General features: G+C 48.3%; 1 protein-coding gene across 1 annotated transcript; it reads left to right on the top strand.

Annotated features, from left to right (window-relative positions):
* The first annotated feature begins 3,903 nt into the window (after positions 1 to 3,903).
* On the top strand, positions 3,904 to 21,164 carry Nans (N-acetylneuraminate synthase). Its single transcript, XM_021641484.2, has 6 exons — positions 3,904 to 4,109; positions 8,938 to 9,153; positions 16,086 to 16,185; positions 17,030 to 17,184; positions 19,084 to 19,350; positions 20,924 to 21,164. Exons 1-6 carry the CDS (start codon positions 3,978 to 3,980, stop codon positions 21,131 to 21,133), a joined length of 1,080 nt encoding a protein of 359 aa, XP_021497159.1. The 5' UTR covers positions 3,904 to 3,977; the 3' UTR covers positions 21,134 to 21,164.
* Positions 21,165 to 22,031: the final 867 nt, after the last annotated feature.

Consider the following 22,031-nt stretch of genomic DNA (forward strand, 5'->3'; position numbering starts at 1 on the left):
TAAGTTTGTGTTTTCATTCCCTTCTGTCTAATTTGCAATTAGACATATATGTGTGAATATAATTTACTTTCACTGCAAATGCCTTTCGTTTTATTGCAGCTTATAGGAAAAGACCACAGCCCTTTGCTGCCCATTCTGGTCCCTGGCACGGAGCAGGTACTCTGGAATGAGTGTCTGGATGTAGGCATGAGACACCTTTGGGAAACAGAAGCAGGCCAAGTTGTCAAAGGTCAAAACCCTACAAGCTGGGGCTACCCACAGTTGACTTTTAGCTTTATTGTCTCCCCACGGTAGAATGGGGACATGTTTGCTCAGAGACAGCTTTATGCTCTATGCTACCAGATGTCCAAGGCAGAGGAAGCAGGAAGTAGCTGTTTATGTAACTGGGAATGACGCCTGTAAATGAAACTCAGACTGGGAGATCAGACTCTGTCCACAACATTCGGGCAGGTCTTTGGCTTGGGGGGACCCACGAGTGGTTTGATAATTCACTTCTTCCTCAGAGGAACTTATCAGAAAACTGACTGCAGTAACAGCCACATCAGTCACGTTCTCTCAAGATGCTGAAGGAGGTTGGAGAGAAGATGGATGGGGCGAATTAATCCTCAGAGCACAGACTCGACTGCTCAGACTGTGCTCTGGAGTGCGGAGATGGCAGACTCCAGACCACAGGTCTAATACTTGGTTCACAGGGCACGGGGCAGAGCAGGCACTATCTCTTCTGGGCTCAGCATGTCCCTAGGGCTTTGCCCTGGGTTTGGTGTTATATGTATCCCAGATGGTCCCTGATCCCCAAGTACCTCAGGATCTCAAGAGGACATCAAAGAGAGTCAGCTAATTAAAAGGTAAGAAATGGGCTGAGAAGACAGTTCCTTGATTGCCTAGAGGATGGCGAGGAAGCGACAAATGCACTGTAGAGCAGGCAGAAGATGCCTTAGAGAAGGTGGTGAGGATGGGGGTGTGGTGGGGGGTGTGAGCAAACCCTATCAGGAAACTGCCTGGGCCATGGCCTGGAGGTGACAGAACACGATCCTCAGAGAACTCAAAATAGTTTGCTGTCTCTGGATCACACAGTGGCAACATGTTGCAGGAGCCAGCAGCTAGAGGAAGCGTTGCCAAAGCCAAGTTCAGGAGAGACTTGGCATAGTCTGGGCAGCCCCAGGACCTCAGTGGTCTAATGTGGGAAGCGCCAGGGTTCTCTAGCTCTTCCTCGCCTCTTCTGCTGGCCACAGGAAAGGGTTCTGTGCTGCTCTTTACTTTCTTTTGAAAACCCTTCTCTCATACTCTCACCGTTTGCACAGATTAAACATTGGTTCATCGGTCAACCAGGAAAAGCCACAGAAAACACCAGAAGCTATCATTAAAATGTAAGACCAAAAGCTGGGTAAATCGCATCTTCAGTGGCAGAACACTTGCCTGGCAGGTCAGGGTGCTGGGCCTCATCTGCAAAAAGCAGGGCAGCAAACAACAAAAGCCCTTTAGTGCTTACTCTAGTGTGGAAAAGTAAGTCTTTAATTCACTCCAAGTTTTTATGTAGTAACAATATCAGCCTAATTGACTTTCATTGGCCTCTGTGTGTGTGTGTGTGTAGGAATGGCTTTTTGTTTGTTTTTCAAGACAGACTTTCTCTGTGTAGCCTTGGCTGTCCTGGACCCACTCTGTAGACCAGGCTGGCCTCGAACTCACAGAGATACGCCTCCCAGAGGGCTGGGATTATAGGCATGTGCCACCACACCCAGCTTGGGATGGTTCATTTTAAAGTGATGTCTCTTCATTGTAGGCTTTTCTTTCTTTCTTTCTTTTTTTTCTTTTTTTTTTTTTTTTTGAGGCACAGGCTCTCTATGTAGCTCTGGCCTGTAGCTATGTAGACCAGGCTGGCTCAGAACTCAACAGGGATCTGTCAGCTTCTATTTCTTGAGTTCTAGGATTAAAGGCATATGCTACCATTCCCAGATTAATTTTCTATTTAATCAATGATTATGTAAAGTTATTCTTATTTTTTTTTCTTAAATTGTGTTCTTAGTTAGACACAGTGGCATGACAGAGTTTTTTGTTTGTTTTAAGATTTATTTATTATTTATACAGCAGGCCAGAAGAGGGCACCAGGTCTCATTATACATGGTTTGGAGACACCATGTGGTTGCTGGGAATTGAACTCAGGACCTTTGGGAGAACATCCAGTCCTCTTAACCTCCAAGCCATCTCTCCAGCCCGTAACTGAGTTTCTTTAGTGTCCTATTTCCAATTCTCTGTGATCAGGGTCTGTTGCTCTGCCAACCAAATGTAAGGCAGTAAGTCCCTGCCAACTAATGTAGCACACCTATGCCCTGTCCAGCCGTTAGCTCAGCTTCCATCTCCTCCTTTCTTATTCTCTAGCAACAGGAGAAAAAGATGTTGGTGTTTCAAGACAGGGTTTCTCTGTGTAGCTCTGGCTTTCCTGTTTCTTGCCTTGTAAACCAGGCTGGCCTTGAACACAGAGATGGGTCTGCCTCTGCCTCCCGAGTGCTGGAATGAAAGGCAGCACCAGCATGCCCGCTGATCTGCACTCTTTGGTCCACACTAGTTCTCTGTGGGTGTTGCCTGCTCTCTGCTGCTTCCACCCTGCCCATCCCCCCTCCCTCCCTCCTCAGTCCTTCTCCTTGGGCCTGACTTGAAGAGTCGCCTTCCTTGAAGCCAGGTTCAGATGTGTTTCTTCCTGTCTGCTGGCCAGTGTGAAGTGCACATTTATTGCAGTATAGTTAACCCTTGCCCTCCACTTCCGGTTGTTAGTCTGCTCTTCGGTAGTGCGCAGTAGGGGCTATGGGCTGAGAGACACCTGAGGGCCTCAGTCTCAGCCCTCCTCTGGAGTTCAGGATGGCTTTGGCCAAATCAGTGAAACTTCCTGAGCTCAGTCCTCTCACTAGGTAAGAACAGCTATGACTATTTAAAGCGCACTACACCAGGGACCGGGGAGACGGCTCAGTGATTAAGAACATTGGCTGCTCTTGCAGCGGCCCTGGGCTCAGTTCTCGGCATCAGGATGGTGGCTCACAATCATCTGTATTTCTGGTCCAGGGGATCTGATTCCCTCTTCTCACTTCCATGGGTACCAGGCCACAGGTGGTGCAGACACACACGCAGGCAAAACACCCGTGTATATTAAAATAATAATAAGTACCACACCAATTATTGTGATCAAAGGTTTCTATATACACTTTCATAATTCTATATGATTTTTCTACTTCAAGGAAAAATATAAACAATGCTGGAGAAGACTAGAGAGTCATAATTGTTTTAGCATTAGCCATAAATACCATTTTGGTGCTTCTCAAAAGGTTACTAAGGAACCTTTCCCCACCCTCCGCTCTCCCTTCTCTCTCTTGGTAAGTGGAGGTCTCCAGAGACACCTTGGATGGAATTAGAATCTGATAAAGCAAAATCAGGAGCCACTAGGGTTGCACGAGGGGTTTGGTATCTACCCTTTCCCTCTAAACGTGGTTTCTCTCTGGAAAACTGCAGGCTACAGCTGGGAAGAGAGAAAGGCAGTTGCTAACTGTGGAAATTCCTGCTAGGCTGCTGACAAGAGGCTTCACTTAAATTTCTTGGGTGAGTTCTTCTCTTCCTTCTCATGTTCGCAAGATCCCCATGTCTTTCTGTTCTGTCCCGGAACCAGCAGCCGTGAGATTCCAATACCTACTTTACTGTCTGCGCTGTGGGGCGCACTCTCCTCGCCCTTAGTAAATAGAAAAGACCGCGCTGTACCTGGAGGCGGTGGCATCCGGCGCTCCGCCCACATCCCCCCTCCCGCGGCGCAGGGGCGTGGCTTGCTTGTCTCCCCGCTTTTTCGGGAGAGAGGGCTCCGATTGGCTGTCGAACGAGACGGGGCCCGCGGATTGGCTGCGCGGCGGTCGCCGGCTGACGTGGCGGGGCCGGGACCTGCGGGCCTGCGCGGCGAGTGCGGAAACGCCGCGGGCAGTGAACGGGCAAGAGTGAGCATCATGCCGCTGGAGCTGGAGCTGTGTCCCGGACGCTGGGTGGGTGGGCAGCACCCGTGCTTCATCATCGCGGAGATCGGCCAGAACCACCAGGGAGACCTGGACGTGGCCAAGCGCATGATCCGCACTGCCAAGGTGAGGGGCGGGAAGGACCGCGAGGGTTAACGGAGGAGTTTGGGGGAAGCCCGGGGGACGGGTTATCGGAGGGGCCTGGGGGGCGCGGCCGCCAGAGCCTTCTGGTCCTGTGCTCCGCGTCTCCCTTGCCTTGGCTCCCCTGCTCGCTCTTGGCTGCGGCTTTGGATCGCCTTCCCTGCCAACCCAACCTTTCTTCCCTTTTCCGGTTAGATCAGCTTCCACCCTTGCCTGGCTCCCTACCTAACCAGGATCTTAGGGACCCAGCCCCTTCCTGCTTGTCCTTCTGTGATGTTTGCCTACAGTCCTTGGAGTTGCTGTGGCTTTTTTCACCTGCCACTCTCAGTGTTCGAGTTATTAAACGGTGAAAAGTGTGGAACCCGTTAGGGACCCTCTACGCCTGAGCTGCCTGATTTGAGCCTGCTTCATGGAGTTGGGTTGAGCAGCAATGTAAAGGGATGTAAAACAATGTAAAGGAAAGGAATGGAAAGCACGGCGCCTTAAGTGACCACTACTACTGCTCAGATACTTAAAATAATGCACCCCCCACCTTCACTTACCAAATTTCCACTCTGGAAAAGTCTGGACGACAAGAATGACTTTGCCAGCCACTCCCACCCGCAGGCCACAGCCCTGGGTCTCACACTGTTTTGTTTCTGATCTTTTTGAAAGAGGGTCCCACACTAACATGGGCTAGCCTGTGACTCACCATGTACCCCAGGCTTTCCTTCAGTCACTCTGCTTCTGGGATTACAGGTGCAAGCCTTCACTTCAGGCTTGTCATACTTTATTTTCTTTTTTAAAGATTTATTTATTTACATGAGCTCCCTATCTGCATGTACACCTGCACACCAGAAGAGGGTGTCAGATTCTAGTACAGATGGTTGTGGGCCACCATATGGTTCCTGGGAATTGAACTCAGGACGGAAGAACAGACAGTGCTCTTAACCACCGAGCCATTTCTCCAGCCTCTTGTCATACTTTCTTTAAACCTTTTTTTTCCATTATGACTCGTGTCTTTGAAGAGAGACTGTAGTGTTCATCATTGTGACCCTAGACCTCAGCCTTTTTTTTTAATTTAAGTTTTAATTTTTATATTAATTACAGTTTATTCATTTTGTGTCCCCAGCTTTAATAAAGTCTGCCCTGTGATTTCTTGGTCTGTCTTTTTGATTGCTGGAGTTTTGTTCTTGTTTTGGAGACAAGAGTCTCACTCTAAGGTAGATTGCTTGGAACTTAGTCTTGTAGACCAGACTAGGTTCAAACTTGCGGGAGTCCCCCTGCCTCAGCCTCACAAGTGCTGGGATTATAGGAATGGGCTATTCCACTCAGCAGTTCCTGGAGCTGGAAAGTGGAGTTGGCTCAGTGGTTAACACACACACACACACACACACACACACACACACACACACACACCATGGCGCACAGGCATACATGCAGACAAAGCATCTGCATACATAAAGGAAATTAATGACTTAAAGAAATAAAGGTAGCTCACCAGTAGTGGCATGTGCCTTTAATCCCAGTGCTGGGGAGGCAGAAGCAGGTGGATCTCTGAGTTGCAGCTCAACCTGGTGTACAGAGTGAGTTCCAGGACAGCCAGGGCTACACAGAAAAACCCTGTCTCAGAAAACAAAACAACAACAACAAAAGAGGCGTCTCTTAGCATCGTTTATTGATGCTGATCACCTAACTGTTGTATCATCTGATAAGCTCTATCTCACCCTTCCTCGGGACTAACTGGTCTCGTGGATGCAGTCCCGTTGAAGCACGGAAGGTCTTTAAAGGGATCCCTGCCAGCAGGTTTTAGGTTCTCACTGAGATGCCGAGCTAAGTGCTTTGAGCGCCTTCTCCTGTAGTTCTTACATAGTCTGTCGTCAGCGTCACTGTAAAGACTTGGAGGTAGATGTGGTGGAGCATGTCTTTGTTCCTGGCACTTGGGAGGAGAGGCAGTCAAATTTCTGTGAGTTTGAGCCCAGCTTGGTGTACATAGCAAGTTCTAGGCCCACCAGGGCTACGTAATGAGACTTTGTTTCAAAAGTTTATAATTTCTAATCTTTGCTTTAGACACAGGTCTCTAGCCTTTGCACTGTAAAGGGCGAAATTCCTGCTTTTCATGCAGGAAAACAGCCTGTTTTTCTAAGGTGTGACCTCTTTATATGATGAAACTATAAAATTACCTAGAGATATAAAACTATGCAAACAGAGTTATAGTTTTCCTGTCACAGGTTTTCTTTAGCGCTGAAGGGCATCGGGCTTAGGGACACAGTGACAGGGCTGGGGCTGAGCTGTCATGCAAGGGGCCTGACCTCCAGTCAGGACCTGGTCCTGAGCAGGTGACTTTCCTAGGTCTTGGATTTTTCTTATTCCACTTCCTTTCTGTGATGGTTTAAAATTTAAAGCAGGAGAATTTCTTACACTGCCCACATTTTGGCCTTGCTGCCGTTTGTAGCAGGAGTCACCATGGTAAGTTCTGTTACCTAGAGTTTGCAGCGTACAAGCTCACTTACTCTCATGGCGAGACTGTTGTCTATTTGATTATATTTAGAGTGCATGCACACACATGTGGGTCTCAGGGTCAAAGTCAGGTAGGTCATTAGGCTGTGTGGCCTGAGCATTTACCTGCCCAGACATTTCACCAGTACAATGAAACACATTTTTCAAATATTTTAAAAAAAAATTTTGCCTTTCTTTCTTTCTTTTTCTTTCATTTGTAAGATAAGAGCAGACTATGTAGTCCTGGATGGCTTGGAACTTGCTCTGTAGACCAGGCTGACCTCTAGTTCACAGAGATCCACCTGTCTCTGCCTCCTAAGTCAGACCCTCCTCTAGGGTCAAAGGTACACACCACTATAACTGGTTTAAAGATTTTTCCCCTATGATTTATTTGTTTAAATTGTGTGTATGCTTATGTGCTGGCAGGTGCTCAGGGAGGCCAGGGTGTGGGATCTCTCTGGAGCTGAAGTTACAGGCAGTTGTGAACTGCTGGGTATGGCTGCTGGAAGCCAGGCTTGGGTCCTCTGTTAGAGCAGATGAGCCATCATTCTAGTCTCTGTTTTTGTATTTTTGAGACAGGGTGTCACTTTGTAGTCATGGCTGGCCTGGAGCTTTCTGTGCAGACCAGACTGACCTCACAGAGATCTGCCTGCCTCTGTCTCCCAAGTGCTGGGACCAAAGGTGTGTGCCACCAGGATGGACTTAAAATATACCTTTATGAGGGGTGGTGGTGGCACATGACTTTAATCCCAGCACTTGGGAGGAGGCAGGCAGATCTCTGAATGTGAGCCTAGCCAGGGCTACATAGAGAAACCCTGTCTGGAAACCGCCCACCCTCCGCAACACCTTCATAATTTGTAATACGTAAGTTCACCATTGGCAGGGGATGCATGTTTGAGTGGCATTGCGTAGCCCAGGCTGTCTCCTCAGCACCTCAGGGCCTCTGAGCAGCCCCAGGTCCTGACCTTGACTTGGCACCTCAGACTCAGAGTGAAACACTGAGATCAGGGAGTCAATTGTAGTGTTAGGAGTACCCCAGGACTTCCACAGCTGTTATACTTTTGTTATTTATGTTCTCTCTTTCTCTCTCTCAGTTATGATTTTGTTTTTTTTTTTTTTTCAAGACAAGAGTTTCTCTGTGTGGCCTTGGCTGTCCTGGAACTCACACTGTAGACCAGGCTGACCTTGAATTTAGAGCTCCACCTGCCTCCCAAGTGCTGGGATTACAGGTGTGCACCACCACATAGGTGGCCTATGTCTTCTTTTTAAAAACATTGTTTTTTGTTATTTTTGTGTAGGTGTGTCTACACGAAGAATGTGCACATGAGTGTAGATTCCTAGGAGGCTGGACGCCTGGGATCTCCTAGAGCTGGAGTTATGGGAGGTTGTAAGCCACCCGACGTGCACCCGACGTGGCTCGCATCGGCACACGGCCACAACCCCTGGGACCACATGGTGGAAGGACTGTTTTTTCTCTTGGTTTTTATGAGACAGTCTCTGTGTACAGCCCTGGCTGGCCCGGAGCTTCATATGTACACTACGCTGGCCTCAAGCTTATAGGGATCCACCTGCTTCTGCCTTCCGCGTCTTTTCTTTTTCTTTTTCTTTTTTCTTACCTAAAAAAGAGCCTTTTGTAGTGGCCTGTGCCTTTAATCCTAGCGGCCTGGAAGCAGAGGCAGGAGGATCACTGGTCTACAGGGCAGGTAGACTGGGCCAGCCAAGGCTATTTAGTGAGACCTTGTATCACTGTGCACTTATTTCTCAACTTTAGTTTTTGTAGTAGGGGTGTATATGTATGAATTTGCATATGGAGGACAGAGGTCAATGTTGTGTCTGCTCTAGTTCCCTACCTTTAATATGTTCTTGTGCACGCACGTGTGTGTGTGTGTGTGTATACGCATGCATGAGTGTGCACACAGGAACACTCGTGTATGTGCACACATGCTACAGTGTATGTGTAAGCTTCCAGGCGCTCTCTCCTCCCACTGAGTGGGACCTGGGATCGAACCCAGTTTGTCAGGCTTGGTGGCAAGCATCTTTATCCAGTGATCTATTTTGCCAGTCCTCTGCTTCATTTTTTTGGGATAAGGTTTCTTCCTGAACATGTCATTCACAAATTTGGCTAGCCTGGCTGGCCGGCAAGCCCCTGGGCTGGCGCTGTAGCACATCCTACCATCTTTTGCATGGGTGAGAACTTAAGTCCTCATGACCTCACTTAATGCACTGAGCATCTCCACAGCCACAGCCCATTTGTTTGAATGTAAAGATGTCATATCGTTGTCCTCCCAAGACTTCTGCTCCAGGTCGCCGAAAATGTCCTACTGTTGCATTACAGGAGTGCGGGGCTGACTGTGCCAAGTTTCAGAAGAGCGAGCTGGAGTTTAAGTTTAATCGGAAGGCCCTGGAGAGACCATACACGTCGAAGCATTCGTGGGGGAAGACATACGGGGAGCACAAACGGCACCTAGAGTTCAGCCATGCCCAGTACAAGGAGCTGCAAAGCTACGCGAAGGAGATTGGCATCTTTTTCACTGCCTCTGGCATGGACGAGGTGAGCTCTCAGCCGCTGCTGTGGACCCCTGGGATGCAGGCCGCTTTTTGTGCATTGCCAGCTCAGCTCTCATTCACCTTAACTGTCCAGCTAAGTGGGAAGCCAGCAGGCCAGAGGCCGGGAGAAGTAGTTTGGGGAGAAGGGTACCATAGTTTAAAACCTGCCTCTGGATTAAAGTGGCCACACTGGACCCCAGGGTCCTTCACACGGGGGCAGCTGGGTTGGGATTCTCCCATTGGAAAGTTGTCTAGATTGGGAACCATACCCCTTGCCAGCTAGCCCTGACTGGCTCACTGGGGTGCCACTGGCATCACCACAGGGAAGTGACTCAGGAGCTGGCTGTGCTGACATTCTAGAAGAATCCAGCTGGTATTGGGTCTCACATCCATTTTGCACTGTAACAACTTCTTCTTCTTCTTCTTCTTCTTCTCCTCCTCCTCCTCCTCCTCCTCCTCCTCCTCCTCCTCCTCCTCCTCCTCCTCCTTCTTCTTCTTTTTAATAAGATAGGGTTTCTCTGTGTAGCCCTGGCTGTGCTGGAACTCTCTCTATAGACCAGGCTTGCCTTGAACTCAAGAGCTCTGCCTGCTTCTGCCTCCAGAGAGCTGCTATCTCTGCTTGTCTTTAGTCTCTCTTTTCTGAATGTCAAAAACTTTAGTCTTAGAAACAAGATAATAGTACAGAAAGTTTAGAAAACAGCAACAAGAGGGAATGGCCTGTGGCTCCTATACATTCTTATCTCTACGGATTTCCTCTTTGAGTCTTAGATGTATGTCCTGGTTAATCCTGGCTTGTCAGGTTTGGTTTTCTGCGCTCTGTTTCCAGTTAATGCTAGGACACAGCTTTCACTCCACCTGTGTAAGGTCTTTGATAGCAACGCAGTGTTTCTTTTGGAGGATATACTAGAATGTTAGTTTTTTTGTTTTGTTTTGTTTTTTTATTTGAGACAAGGTCTCAGTTTGTATAGCCTTGCTGGTCTGGAACTCACTCTGTAGACCAGGCTGGCCTCATGATCCTCCAAGCCCAGAATTCTGAGTGCTGGGAGTACAGGCATGTAGCATCCCCACCTAGCTTACTTTTAGTTTTTTTATACCAATAAATGCTGCTGAACCAGGCGTGTTGGTGCCCACGTAGAACTCTAACAGGAGGTGGAGGTAGGAGGGTTAGCTGAGGCTAGCCTTGGGTCTACAGTAAGCCTGAGACCAGCCTGAAATGCATGAGACTGTCTCAAGACAGAACAGATGCCCAGATGAACATCTCTGCCTGTGTCCTCAGTTCCTTCCTTAGGGTTGCTTTCTGGAAGTGGGTGTTTGGGTAGACTGTAGGGATGTGCTTTTACTACCCTTGGATTAATTTGGATTAATTTCTCATTGCTTTAGTCAGATATTGAAAGGTATGTGCATGCATGAGTTCAACACACACACACACACACGCACACACACACACACACACACTCTGTCTCACTTTGTCTTACTATGTAACCCTAGCAGACTCTTTATGTAGATGAGGCTGACCTGGAACTCCTGTCCCTGCCTCTACCTCCCGAGTGCTGGGATGAAAGGTGTGCCCTCCCACAGCTAGTACATAAAACACACCTCTGTCTATGTGTTAGTCTTCCAGACTTCAAAATATGCTTGTAATTGTAAGCATTGGCCCTTGTGAAAAGGTGGGAGGCCCTGTATGGTACCTTGTGGCTGTCATTTCAGCACTTGTAAGTTTAGGCAGGAGGATTGTTTTGAGTTCAAAACCAGCCTAGGCTGTATGTGAGTTTCTGACCAATCAGAGCTACAAAGTGGGATTTCATTTCAAAGATAAATAGGGCCTTGTGAGATGCTTAGCAGTAATGCCAGTTGCCCCGAGGTGCTTCATGGTGGAAGGATGAAGGAAACCAACTCCTTAAGCTGTCTTTGAATTCCCACATATCCTCATGCTGCTCTGCCTTAAAGAAATACATACACAAAATTAAATGAAATGAGATGGGTCTACAGAGTGAGTTCTAGGACATCCAGGGAGACACAGAGAAACCCTGTCAAAAAAACAAAACAACAACCAAAAAAAAGATAGATAGCTAGATGAGGAGAGGTAGAGAGCCTAGGCTCTGACAAGCTTGGTGTTGACGTTCAGGCATCAGTTAGATCAAAATTTTCTCAGCTCAAAGAATTATAGTGAGAAGTCATAGTGTGTAAAGGCATTTGTCATTGTGCCTATCATTGTGTCAAGTTCATCCCTAGAACTTGGAGTTCTAGGAGAGGAGTTGCTTTTATCCTTCCATCGGGCAGGGGTGGGGGGGTTTTTGAAGTTGTGAGCCTGAAACAATACTGCTTTTCTAAACTGAAAACCGTCTGGGTTCCCCAGCTGCCAGTTTGGGAAAGAGACTCCCCTGTCATTTGCTGGTCTCATGGCTAGCCTGGGGCAGCGAGGGGGAAATGGGTCTGTAGAGCCTTTACAAGAATAAATTGAGCTTGCTTTGCCAAGCCAGCATTTCCTGCCTGGCCTCCTTAGAGCTGGCTTGGTTGGGTTCTGTCTGTCCCTCCGTGTCTTCCACCTCCGTTCCTGATTTCCTTATGACAGCCAGCATTTAGAGAATTCTTCCTTTCTCTGCTGTGTGTGCTATTCTCAGGCGTCGCTGTGTGCTCAGGAAAGGTTAAGGTGTGGCAGAATTTTATGGAGGCTGAAAAGTTCCCTGGACACCTGTCAGGAGGGCATGCAGAGTGGGTGGACTTCACCCAAAGAAAGCTCTGTGCTGAGGCAGCAAGCAGAAGCCATGAGTCTGTGGCCCCTGAAGGGTGCCTGCTCAGTGATGGTGGCCACTGAGCCGCCTTGCCCACTGCACTCTCCCCACTCCCTCCCTGGGTGCCTGTGCCCTGGTGCCTCTGCCAGGGCTGGCCCGTCAGTTTCGGTTCTGTGCTCTGTCGATGTAAAAAACTACAGTCTGGGGGCTGGAGAGATGGCTCAGAGGTTAAGAGCACTGGCTGTTCTTCCAGAGGTCCTGAGTTCAATTCCCAGCAACCACATGGTGGCTCACAACCATCTACAATAAGATCTGGTGTCTTCTTCTGGCATGCAGGTATACATGCAGACAGAATATTGTATACATAATAAATAAAATATAAAAAAAAAAAACTACAGTCTCATCTTAGAGCGAAGAGGTAGTTTATTCTGGAACTATCTTGAGTGACAAGGGCCTGGGAACACAGATTTAGGTTACCCCAAATTCCATGTTCCGGTGTGGAAGCAGTTTCACAGGGTTTTTATAATTTTACAGTCATAAATCAAAGCAACTTTAAAATCTATTGGTGGGTACAGTGAGACGGGGGACTAACTCTTCTAACCAGAGTGCTGTCTGAATTTAGCTCTTGGATTGGCGGAAGCTGGTGTCCACTAGGTTAATAGCGTCTAAGAGGTTTTGATTTATGTTCATAAGGTGTTAGCTACCGAGTGGGACAAGGCCTGGCTGTCCCAGAAGGCTAAGACCAGCCCACGCTAAAGTAATTAACCTCTGAACCTACAGCATTCCAGTCTGCAGTGTACTGAAATTTGTTAGCTGCTCAGTCTGCAGATACCAGCTCCTTCCAGGAGCTTCTTACTTACAGCCACACTCAGCTTTTCCTCAGGAATTTCTTTTCTTCACCTCTCCTGAGCTCACTCACTCCTCCTCTCTCTAGCTCATCATCATGGTTTCTTTTTTGACTCTTGCATGATCCCCAGCCAAAGGGACTTCAGAAAAGCCCCAGTTCCCTGGTGGCCGGCTGTGCCTGTAACCCCTGCACTCAGAGCAGGGGAAAGGTAGTTTTGAGGCTAGCCTGGGCTACATACAGTGGCATTGTTTCAGAAAGGAGAGCCTTTCTCCCTCCTCTTACTCTTGCCCCTTCTTGGACCCGTAGTTTCTCAGAAGAAAGGTTCTGAGAGCAATACTGTCTGTTCTTATTTTATTTATGTATTTATTTGTGAGGCAGGGTCTTTCTGTGTACACTGGGTCCTGGAGCTCACTTGTGACCAGGCTGGCCTCAAATTCCCAGAGAGTCACCTGCCTCTGCCTTTGGAGTGCTGGGGTCAAGGGCATGTGCCACCATGCCCACAGTCTGCTCTTACTAAGGTTCAAAGAGCTCTGAGTCAGCCAGACATGCTGTTGCATGCCTGTAATCTTAGCCCTTGGGAGACTGAGGCAGGAGAATCAAGAGTAAGAGGCCGGTGTAGGCTACATAATAAGTTCCAGGCCAGCCTAGAATAAGAGCCTGTCTCAAAAAGCAAAGAGAAACAATCCTAAAGTCAAATTGGTTTGATAGGCCTGGGTTTAAGATCAGACAGGTTTATCTTCTGGGACCCTCTAAGGAGCCATAGGTGGTCAGAGTTCCCATAACACTAGTAGCTTGGGTGGCCCGTTCATGCACTGAACCCAATGGGCTCCCGGGGAGCTATTTATTGACTGAATTACTTTAGGGAAACTGAAAAGAGGAAGTGTTAGGGCTGTGTGGCTTGCGCTAGGGAATGCGTCGAACAGCAGTAGGTCAGCCAGAGGAAGCCAGCAGGTGCCAGCCTGGAGAGGCCTTAGAGGGCTGAAGCCAGCTGCTACCTATCGGGTGGCAGCTTTGCCCTTCACCGTGATGAACCAAAGTGGCACTTTTCAAAATGGCCACCAGATGGCGATGGTTCCACAGGTGCGTTGCAAAGTGAGGGATGCTCTTTCCTTCTAGCAGTTAAAAAAACAAAAAACCCCAACAATTTAAAGATGATAGAATCCCTGCAAATTTCACAATCCTTGTAGGTAAATCTTTGAAAAGATTTTTTTTTTCTGCACTAGTAATCCTTAGCTGATTGCTTTGTCCCTCTCCTGATCGCAAACTTTGCCTGCTAGAGGTTCCAAACCTACGAGGCAGGTGGATGGAGGGCTGTTGCAGTCGTTACTTTTAAGATTTTTTTTTCAGTTTTTTAACATAATTTTAATTATGTGTATGGATGTTTGGCTTGCATGTATGTCTGTGTACCATCTACCTCAGAGGGCCATTGCCCCGCTAGTCGGACATTAGTTAGAAGACTTGGTTTACAGCGTCCCTCTTTAGTCCATACCCTCTTCATTTACCAGGTGCGGCCAGAGAGCTGACACACTTAGACTGTGTGAAGTGAATTATGTTTAAAAAGGATCTTTTCTCCCTAGTCTGTCTCAGAGCTCTTTATCAGTGTGACACGTGCAGGAAAGAGAGGAAATGTGGATGGGAAAAGAAAAGAACAAAAAAATGGACCCAGGGGAAGAGCAGCTGGCACTGGACCAGGTGGTTGGACGCTGGGGCGGGTGAGCTGCACCTGGAGCCCGTTACAGTGGCTTCTGGACTAAGAGGTTACAGGACACCTCAAACCCTCAGGTACTGGTTGATCATCCACCTCTTTTTTTTTTTTTTTTTTTTTGGTTGGGGAGGGGTGCTAATTGTTTCGAGGATTGAACCCAGGGCCTTGCACATGCTATGTAAGCTCTTCAGAGACCCTGGCTAAGCACCTCCCACCCCTAAGGGATGTAGTGAAGAATAGAATTGGATCTTGACTGGCTACAGCCATGGTGTTAGGAGAGGCTCCAGCCCTGCTCCAAAGGTGGATGGAGGTGTGTTTCGGTGGGCTAATTTAGAGATGTTTCAGCCAGTGTGGTGGCACACACCTATAATCCTAGTGCTCAGGGAGGCAGAGGCAGGCGGGTCTCTGCGAGTTTGAGGCCAGCCTGGTCTACAGAGTGAGTCCAGGACAGCCAAGGTTACACGGAAAAGCCCTGTCTTGAAAAACGAACTAACTAACTAATTAACTAAATAACCAACTAAATAAATAAATAAATAAATAAATAAATAGAATAAAAAAGAAGACATGTTTTTATTTTTCAGGTTTTTAGTTTTTATGGGTATGGATGTTTTGCTCCCATCATATATGTCTGTATACTTTTTTATTTTTTTAATTTGAGACAAGTTTTCTCTGTGTAGCCTTGGCTTTCTGGACTTACTTTGTAGATCAGCATGTCCTTGAGCTCACAGAGATCCACCTGCCTCTGCCTTCAGAATGCTAGGATCACAGGCGTGCGCCACCGCTCCCGGCCTGTGTGCCATTTGTATGCTTGGTACCCTCGGAGGCCAGAGTAGAGCATCAAGTCTCTTAGGACTTGAGTTATAGGTGGTTGTGAACTTCCATGTCAGTGCTGGGAATCCAACCCAAGACTTCTGGAAGAGCAGTCAGTGTTCTTAACCTCTGAGCCATTCTCCAGCCCTTGTTTTCTTTTTTGAGAGAGGTTCTGACTACGTCATCCTGGCTGACCTGGAACTTACTGTGTGGGAAAAGCTTGTCTTGAACTCTTAGTTCTCTTGCTATGTAACAGAACATTAGATTTTACTTTTGTGTGTTTTTTTGTGTGGTGTGGGTGGTGCTAGGGATCAGAGCCAGGGCCTCACACATGCTAGGGAAGTACTTGTCCGTCTCCTCCAGTGCTAAGAGTATCCTGGAATTGTTTGCTGAGAGCTCCCAGCTTCCTGAGTCTTCCATTTGCATCCCGCATTACGGTGTTGGTGGTGACTTTAAGCCTTGATGTTGAGTCTGACTGGTGGCTGGCAGACAGCACAGTTCAAGGTCTGCAAGGGTCAGCTGCTGGTCAGTGGGTCAATCTAGGACACAGATTGCTTGCTCCCTTTGTCTTCACTCTGGCCTTTGACCTTTGAGGGCCAGTCACTTTCTCTCTGCCTGGCTTCTGGCCCTGCGGAAGGAACGGTCTAGCCACTGTTTCCTTGGGCAGATTCTTGTAGCCATTGACGACCAGGAACAAGCCCGGGGTGTGCACTGGACAGATAGGTAGGTAGACATGTGATGTGTTCTTTGGGCTCCTCTGTCACCCATCCTGAATCACAAGGACAGTGTTTTGGAACAATGGTGAAAGGTACTTCCTCTAATTTTTTTTTTTTTAATTGTAGATGGCAGTTGAGTTTCTACATGAACTGAATGTTCCATTTTTCAAAGTTGGATCTGGGGACACTAACAATTTTCCCTACCTGGAGAAGACAGCCAAGAAAGGTCAGTACCTTTTTTCCTAAAACTAGACTGCAATCTTTGTGTTTCTGCCCCCTAGTGGCCACTCACTGTGATAGTGCTCATGGAGGCTCAATTGTTTTTGTTTTTGAGATATCCTGGCTGGCTTGGACCTTGCTATGTAGCCCAGGCTGGGCTCAGACTCCTAGAGATCTGCCTGCCTCTGCCTCCCGGGTGCTGAGATTAAAAGTGTGTGCCACCACACCCAGCTTTGGAGGCAAATCTTAGAACCCTGCTTCTACCCTTTTGTTTTGGGGAAGTGCTAAGGACTGAACCCAGTGTCCTGTGCACCTAATGTGACTACTCTACCACTGAGCCACATCTGTAGGAATCACCCCCCCTCCCCCAGGGATTGGTAAATTGATTCCCCCATGTGAATGATCTCATGTGCCCTCATTACAGAGCTGGGATGGAAGCAGGTCATACTGGCAGGATGTTCTGTACTTGTGTCTTAGGCAAGGCAGCAGAAGCCGTGAGGACAGGGCTCCGTGTAGGACAGCACTAGAGCTGGCGGCTCTTGGCCTCTCTCAGCCGTGCTCTTGTACTGGGGAGTCAGCACGCGGCAGGTTGTGTATTCCTTGTCCAGAGTGCTTGAGACCAGGAGGGTTCCAGAGTTTGGAGTGTTTCAGATGTGGGATCTGTTCAGTACTGTGCAGCCTCCTGATCTGCGAAGCTGTCTCTCTTCTCCTCGGGGCCATGAGGCCCCTTACTGTGCTTCCCTGCACTGAAGCATGGTGCTGAGCACAGTGTGTTTCAGTCAGTCACTGTGTGCTGTCTTAGATGTGGGTCGGGGAAGTCTGAGCCCCTGTGAAGGTGCCGGGTTCCTCAGGTCGGCCTATGGTGATCTCCAGCGGGATGCAGTCAATGGACACCATGAAGCAAGTCTATCAGATCGTGAAGCCCCTGAACCCCAACTTCTGCTTCCTCCAGTGCACCAGTGCGTACCCACTGCAGCCAGAGGATGCCAACTTGCGCGTCATCTCGGTGAGCACAATGTGGGGGGCTCATTGACCCACTTCCTTTGAGACAGTGGAGCCTTTATTGTTGTTCATTTGCAGTGTTGGGGAGTGAACCCAGGACCATGGCGTGCCTGCCTGCTCAGTTCTACCACTGAGCTATATTCCTTACCCTGGTCTTTCTTATAACCAATGTTCTCCTAACCAACCATGGCACACTTGGTAATTTACAGGTCCTGTCTTAGTGTGACAGAAACAAATCAGACCCAGGCAGCCAAGAAAGTATATGCATTCTAAAGAGGTGACTGTACATTAAAATTTGTAACACTGATTTTAGTTTCTATTATTTTATATGTGTGTGCATGTATACCTTATGATTTGTTGTATACATTTTAGTCTTTTGGTTTTTTTTGTTTTTTGTTTTTTTGTTTTTTTTTTTGAGCCAAGGTGTGACTCTGGCTCTAGCTGACCTGTAACTCAATATGTAGACCAGGCTGGCCTCAAACTCTGCCACCCAAGTGCTAGCATTAAAAGGCCTCTACAGAGATTAATATAATTAACAAACAGTTCAGTGTCGGTAGTTCCAGGTACTCTCTCTGGCTTTCCACCTTCACCGAAGTACTATTACACCCTCGCTCTGGACATGGCTATGTGTAGAGAATGGCTTTGCCAGCCCACCCAGTTACAACAGTTAGGATTCTCTGGCCTATCAGCCTGTACTCTAATCACGCTTCCGCATGCTGAATTGCCAGCATTTCTGATCTGCTACTAAAACCCTCCTGTATCTTCCTGCTGTGTTCCAGCTTTCTGACCACCATTACTGACGGTGCTCACGCATGTGAGAAGGGCTGTGGTGCATTAGGCGAATTAGAACATTAATTATTTAGTATTGTCACCCATGGTCCCATTTTGCGACTAGGCTGTGTGTATAACTGATATTTTTGTGTGTCGCTCACCTGGTTTCAGCAGTACAAGCTCATTAAGTGCTTTTGGGGTGAGCTCAGGCTTCCATTTCAGTTATGTTAATCTTGGTCTTCACGGGATTAAGCATTCGCAAAAGGTGTTTGTTAAGCTGTTTTGCATTTGTCTGTGTGTGGACATGCACCATGGCAAGTATCTGGTGGTCAGACGACAGCCTGTGGGCGCTGGTTCTCTCCTTCCACCGTATGGGCTTCCAGGGACAAAAACACACACCGTCAGGCTTGGTGGCAGGCACTGGCTGTCACCCTCTGAGTCATCTTTCTGGCCCACAGAAGGCATTCTCAATGATAACAGTAACTTTTACACTATGGTGTGTGTCTTATTTAGGGTTTCTATTCCTGGGACAAAACACCATGACCAAAGTAACTTGAGGAGAAAAGGTTTATTCACTCACAGCTCCATGTAATAGTGCATTATCAAAAGCAGTGAGGGCAGGAACTCAACACCAGGCGGGAACCTGGAGGCAGGAGCTGATGCAGTGGCCATGGAGGGGCGCTGCTCACTGGCCTGCTCCTCATGGCTTACTCAGCCTGCTTTCTTATAAAACCCAGCAGCCCAGGGATATAACCAGTCATGGTGGTCTGGGCTGTCCCCCATCAATCACTAATTAAGAAAATGCTCCATAGCATTTTGATGAACTATTTTATGTCAACCTGACACAGACTAGAGTCTTTTTTTCAATCGAGGCTCGTTCCTCTTCTGATGACTCTAGCCTGTGTCAGGTTGACATGAAACCAGCCAGCAGAGTGGGTGCCCTCCCTGAGTTCCCAGCCACCCTCTATGTTTACTTTCCTTCTTCCCACAAAGGAGAGGCTCAGAGCGCTTTCCTATCTTACCTGTGGCTGCTGTGCTCGAGTGCCTGAAATGGGGTGCCGTTCAGATTTCCCTGACTTGGAGAACATGTGTGAAGCCCCAGAAGGGTAGCCACTCCTTTTTTCTTTTACAGGAATACCAGAAGCTCTTTCCTGACATTCCCATAGGGTATTCTGGGCATGAGACAGGCATCGCCATATCTGTGGCTGCAGTAGCTCTGGGGGCCAAGGTGTTGGAGCGTCACATAACTTTGGATAAGACCTGGAAAGGGAGTGACCACTTAGCCTCGCTGGAGCCTGGAGAACTGGCAGAGCTGGTGCGGTCTGTGCGCCTGGTGGAGCGGGCATTAGGCTCCCCCGTCAAGCAGCTGCTGCCCTGTGAGATGGCCTGCAATGAGAAGGTAGGTGCTAGCCTTGCTATCCTGAGGCAGGTGCAGTGCCCTTGCCAAGGGCTGGGCTCAGTATGACCTGTCTGAGCCTGACGGATGGATGAGCTGGTGATGGAATGTCATACCTTCTGAGGGTCATCAGGCTATGGGAGCCACAGGGAGATGCCTTACACAAGAGGAATTCAGGCTTTTCAGCCACCTCTGGTCACATTAGCATTTCTGCTAAGTCTCTGAAGCCAGTGGCTCGAGGGCTGTGGCCCCCAGGAGACAGAGTGAAGTTCTCAGATGGTCAAGCCTGGGTCACTTGGAGTAGGGCCACTGAGGCATTGGGAAGCACAAGGAGGTATACTGGGTTGGTGGGCAGGGCTGGTGGGTAGTGATACAGAGGACAGGGTGGTGAGGCTGAGGCATGCCTCCTGGTGTCTTGGAAGCTGTGGCCTGAACCTTTCTGCCCTGAGTTTAGAGCCAGGAGCCACAGGAGTGCTGGGTGCAAGATTCCTCATCTGTGGTTTGGGTTAGGCCAAAGGCCAGACACTAGGTATAGATGAAGACCACTGTCCTCTTATTCCAGGGAGGCTACCGGCTGCCCCCTAAGTTATAGGGGCACAGTACAGGGAGGTTAGCAGTAGAAGAACATAATTGCCTTGCAAATGAAGTGGGAGAGTTGTGTGGGCCACTGGTGTGTACTCCAAGCAGAGGTGAGACACAGCAAGGACCACAAGCTTTTTCCTGGTGCTAAGTTCCAAGCAGAATTAGAACTCATGTGTAAGCTGTGGAGGACAGCAAATGCTGCTTCAAAGTGTTTATGGGAAGGCAGAGACGCAGGTTATGAGCGTTAGACAGCCCTGATCTCCACACCGGTCTGTCCTCTTCCTGCGTACGCCTTGTCATTTGAATACATCACCCTCATTATTCACGAGCCCCCATAACCCTATTCTGTAGAACGAAGTGGCAGCCGGGTTGAATACGGGCTTGGGGGTCTCCTCTTTCAGGTTCTCATCCTGGTTATTGGCAGCTTGACCAAGCTGCTTGCCTTCTTTTGACCTAAGTTTCCCGTAAGGTGTTGACTAGACAGTGACAAGAGTAATCAGTTGACATATGTTGTGAGCACTTTATTACATTCTGGTAATATTCTGACAAGTTGCCAGCACTTTTTTTTCTTTTTCTTTTTCCGAGACAGGTTTCTCTGTGTAGCCTTGGCTGTACTGGAACTCACTCTGGCCTCAAACTCAACAGAGATCCGCCTGCCTCTGCCTCCCAAGTGCTGGGATTAAAGGCATGTGCCACCACACCCAAAATGGGTGCCAGCACCTTTTAACAGGGAAAGCAGAACACACCATCCTAAGCCAATGGGTACTGAACCTGGATCTATCTGGGTACACAGCCTGAGGCCTTTCTTTCCCTTGTGCTGTATTACTGGAAAGGCCTTTCCTTTTAGCTTGTAATGTCACCTGACACTGGCTGGGTCTTTTCTTCTGTGAGTTGCTGCTCTGGGAACTGTGTTGAGAGTAAAGTTCTGTGTGTGGCTGTGTCACAGGGATGTCAAGTATTCTGTGATCTGACATTGCTCTTCCTTTGTCCACAGCTGGGCAAGTCTGTGGTGGCCAAAGTGAAAATCCCAGAAGGCACCATCCTGACACTGGACATGCTCACTGTGAAGGTTGGGGAGCCCAAAGGCTATCCACCTGAAGACATTTTCAACCTAGTGGGCAAAAAGGTGCTGGTCACTGTTGAGGAAGATGACACGATCATGGAAGAATCCGTGGAAAATCACAGCAAGAAAATCAAGTCTTAAAATAAAGTGCCACTCCCTGGCTACTCAGTCATCCTGCTACTACTGTCCCGTGTGTTAGTGGGGGTGGGAGGGCAAAAGTATCAATCTCCAGGCCACCGGTCACAGTGGCCACCTGTGTCCAGCCCACTGGAAAGGAGGAGCCAATGAGGCCACTGTGAAGTAACTAGCCAGAGGTGGTGGCCCAGAGTGATGCAGCTCCTTTAGGGTTTCAGTGTGATTCTGTTGCCATCCTGAGTCTTCACGTTTCCATTCTATAAAGCAACTTCCAGGACCTGAGCTCCTGATTCCTGAGACAGCTCTGTTTTTCCTCCTCTCCTGCTGCTTCTGCTCTGGGTGGAACCCAGAGCACTGAAAAGTGCTCACTTCTCATTAGACTCTGCCTGAGGCCCTGTGGATACAGCCAAGCACTTCTGTCTCTGAGCAAAGGTGGGGAGAGAGCAGTTGATCCCCCACTTTGGCAAATGCTCAGGACCCACGGTGTCAGTCACTGGTAGAGGCCTAGGGACATGTCTTAAGCAGCCAGTCCTTTTCTCAGGCCTTGTCCTCAGACAGCAGGTACACACTAACCCACAGTACAGCATCAACAAGACAACTGTTAGGTGAATGTAAAGTGGGAAGAACATGGACGTGTGAGGGGTGGCAGTGGGAGGCATGGCGCTTGCGTACCTTCAGTGTGAGGGGGATGCAGAAATCAGCCCTGCCATAATCACCGGAGTGTCTTGTCATGGCTGACAGATTACAAACCCAGACAAAGATTCCCATTGTTTGACTTAAAGCTGCATGGAGTTTTTATAGAGGTTCATTGTCACATTCCACTTTGTTCTTTGGAATCAATGCTGAGATTAATCATTTTGTTCTTTTAAAGTATCTTCTTGTTTTCAATTTAGTTAGAACCTTT

Source organism: Meriones unguiculatus, chromosome 3, assembly GCF_030254825.1.
Source record: "Meriones unguiculatus strain TT.TT164.6M chromosome 3, Bangor_MerUng_6.1, whole genome shotgun sequence".
Lineage (NCBI taxonomy): Eukaryota > Metazoa > Chordata > Mammalia > Rodentia > Muridae > Meriones > Meriones unguiculatus.

Bases quoted from the DNA above. Each gene is read 5' to 3' on its own strand.
- Nans (XM_021641484.2), top strand. From the start codon at position 3,978: ATGCCGCTGGAGCTGGAGCTGTGTCCCGGACGCTGGGTGGGTGGGCAG. The intron at 4,110-8,937 runs GTGAGGGGCGGG...GTTGCATTACAG, and splicing joins GCATGATCCGCACTGCCAAG to GAGTGCGGGGCTGACTGTGC. The intron at 17,185-19,083 runs GTGAGCACAATG...TTTCTTTTACAG, and splicing joins CCAACTTGCGCGTCATCTCG to GAATACCAGAAGCTCTTTCC.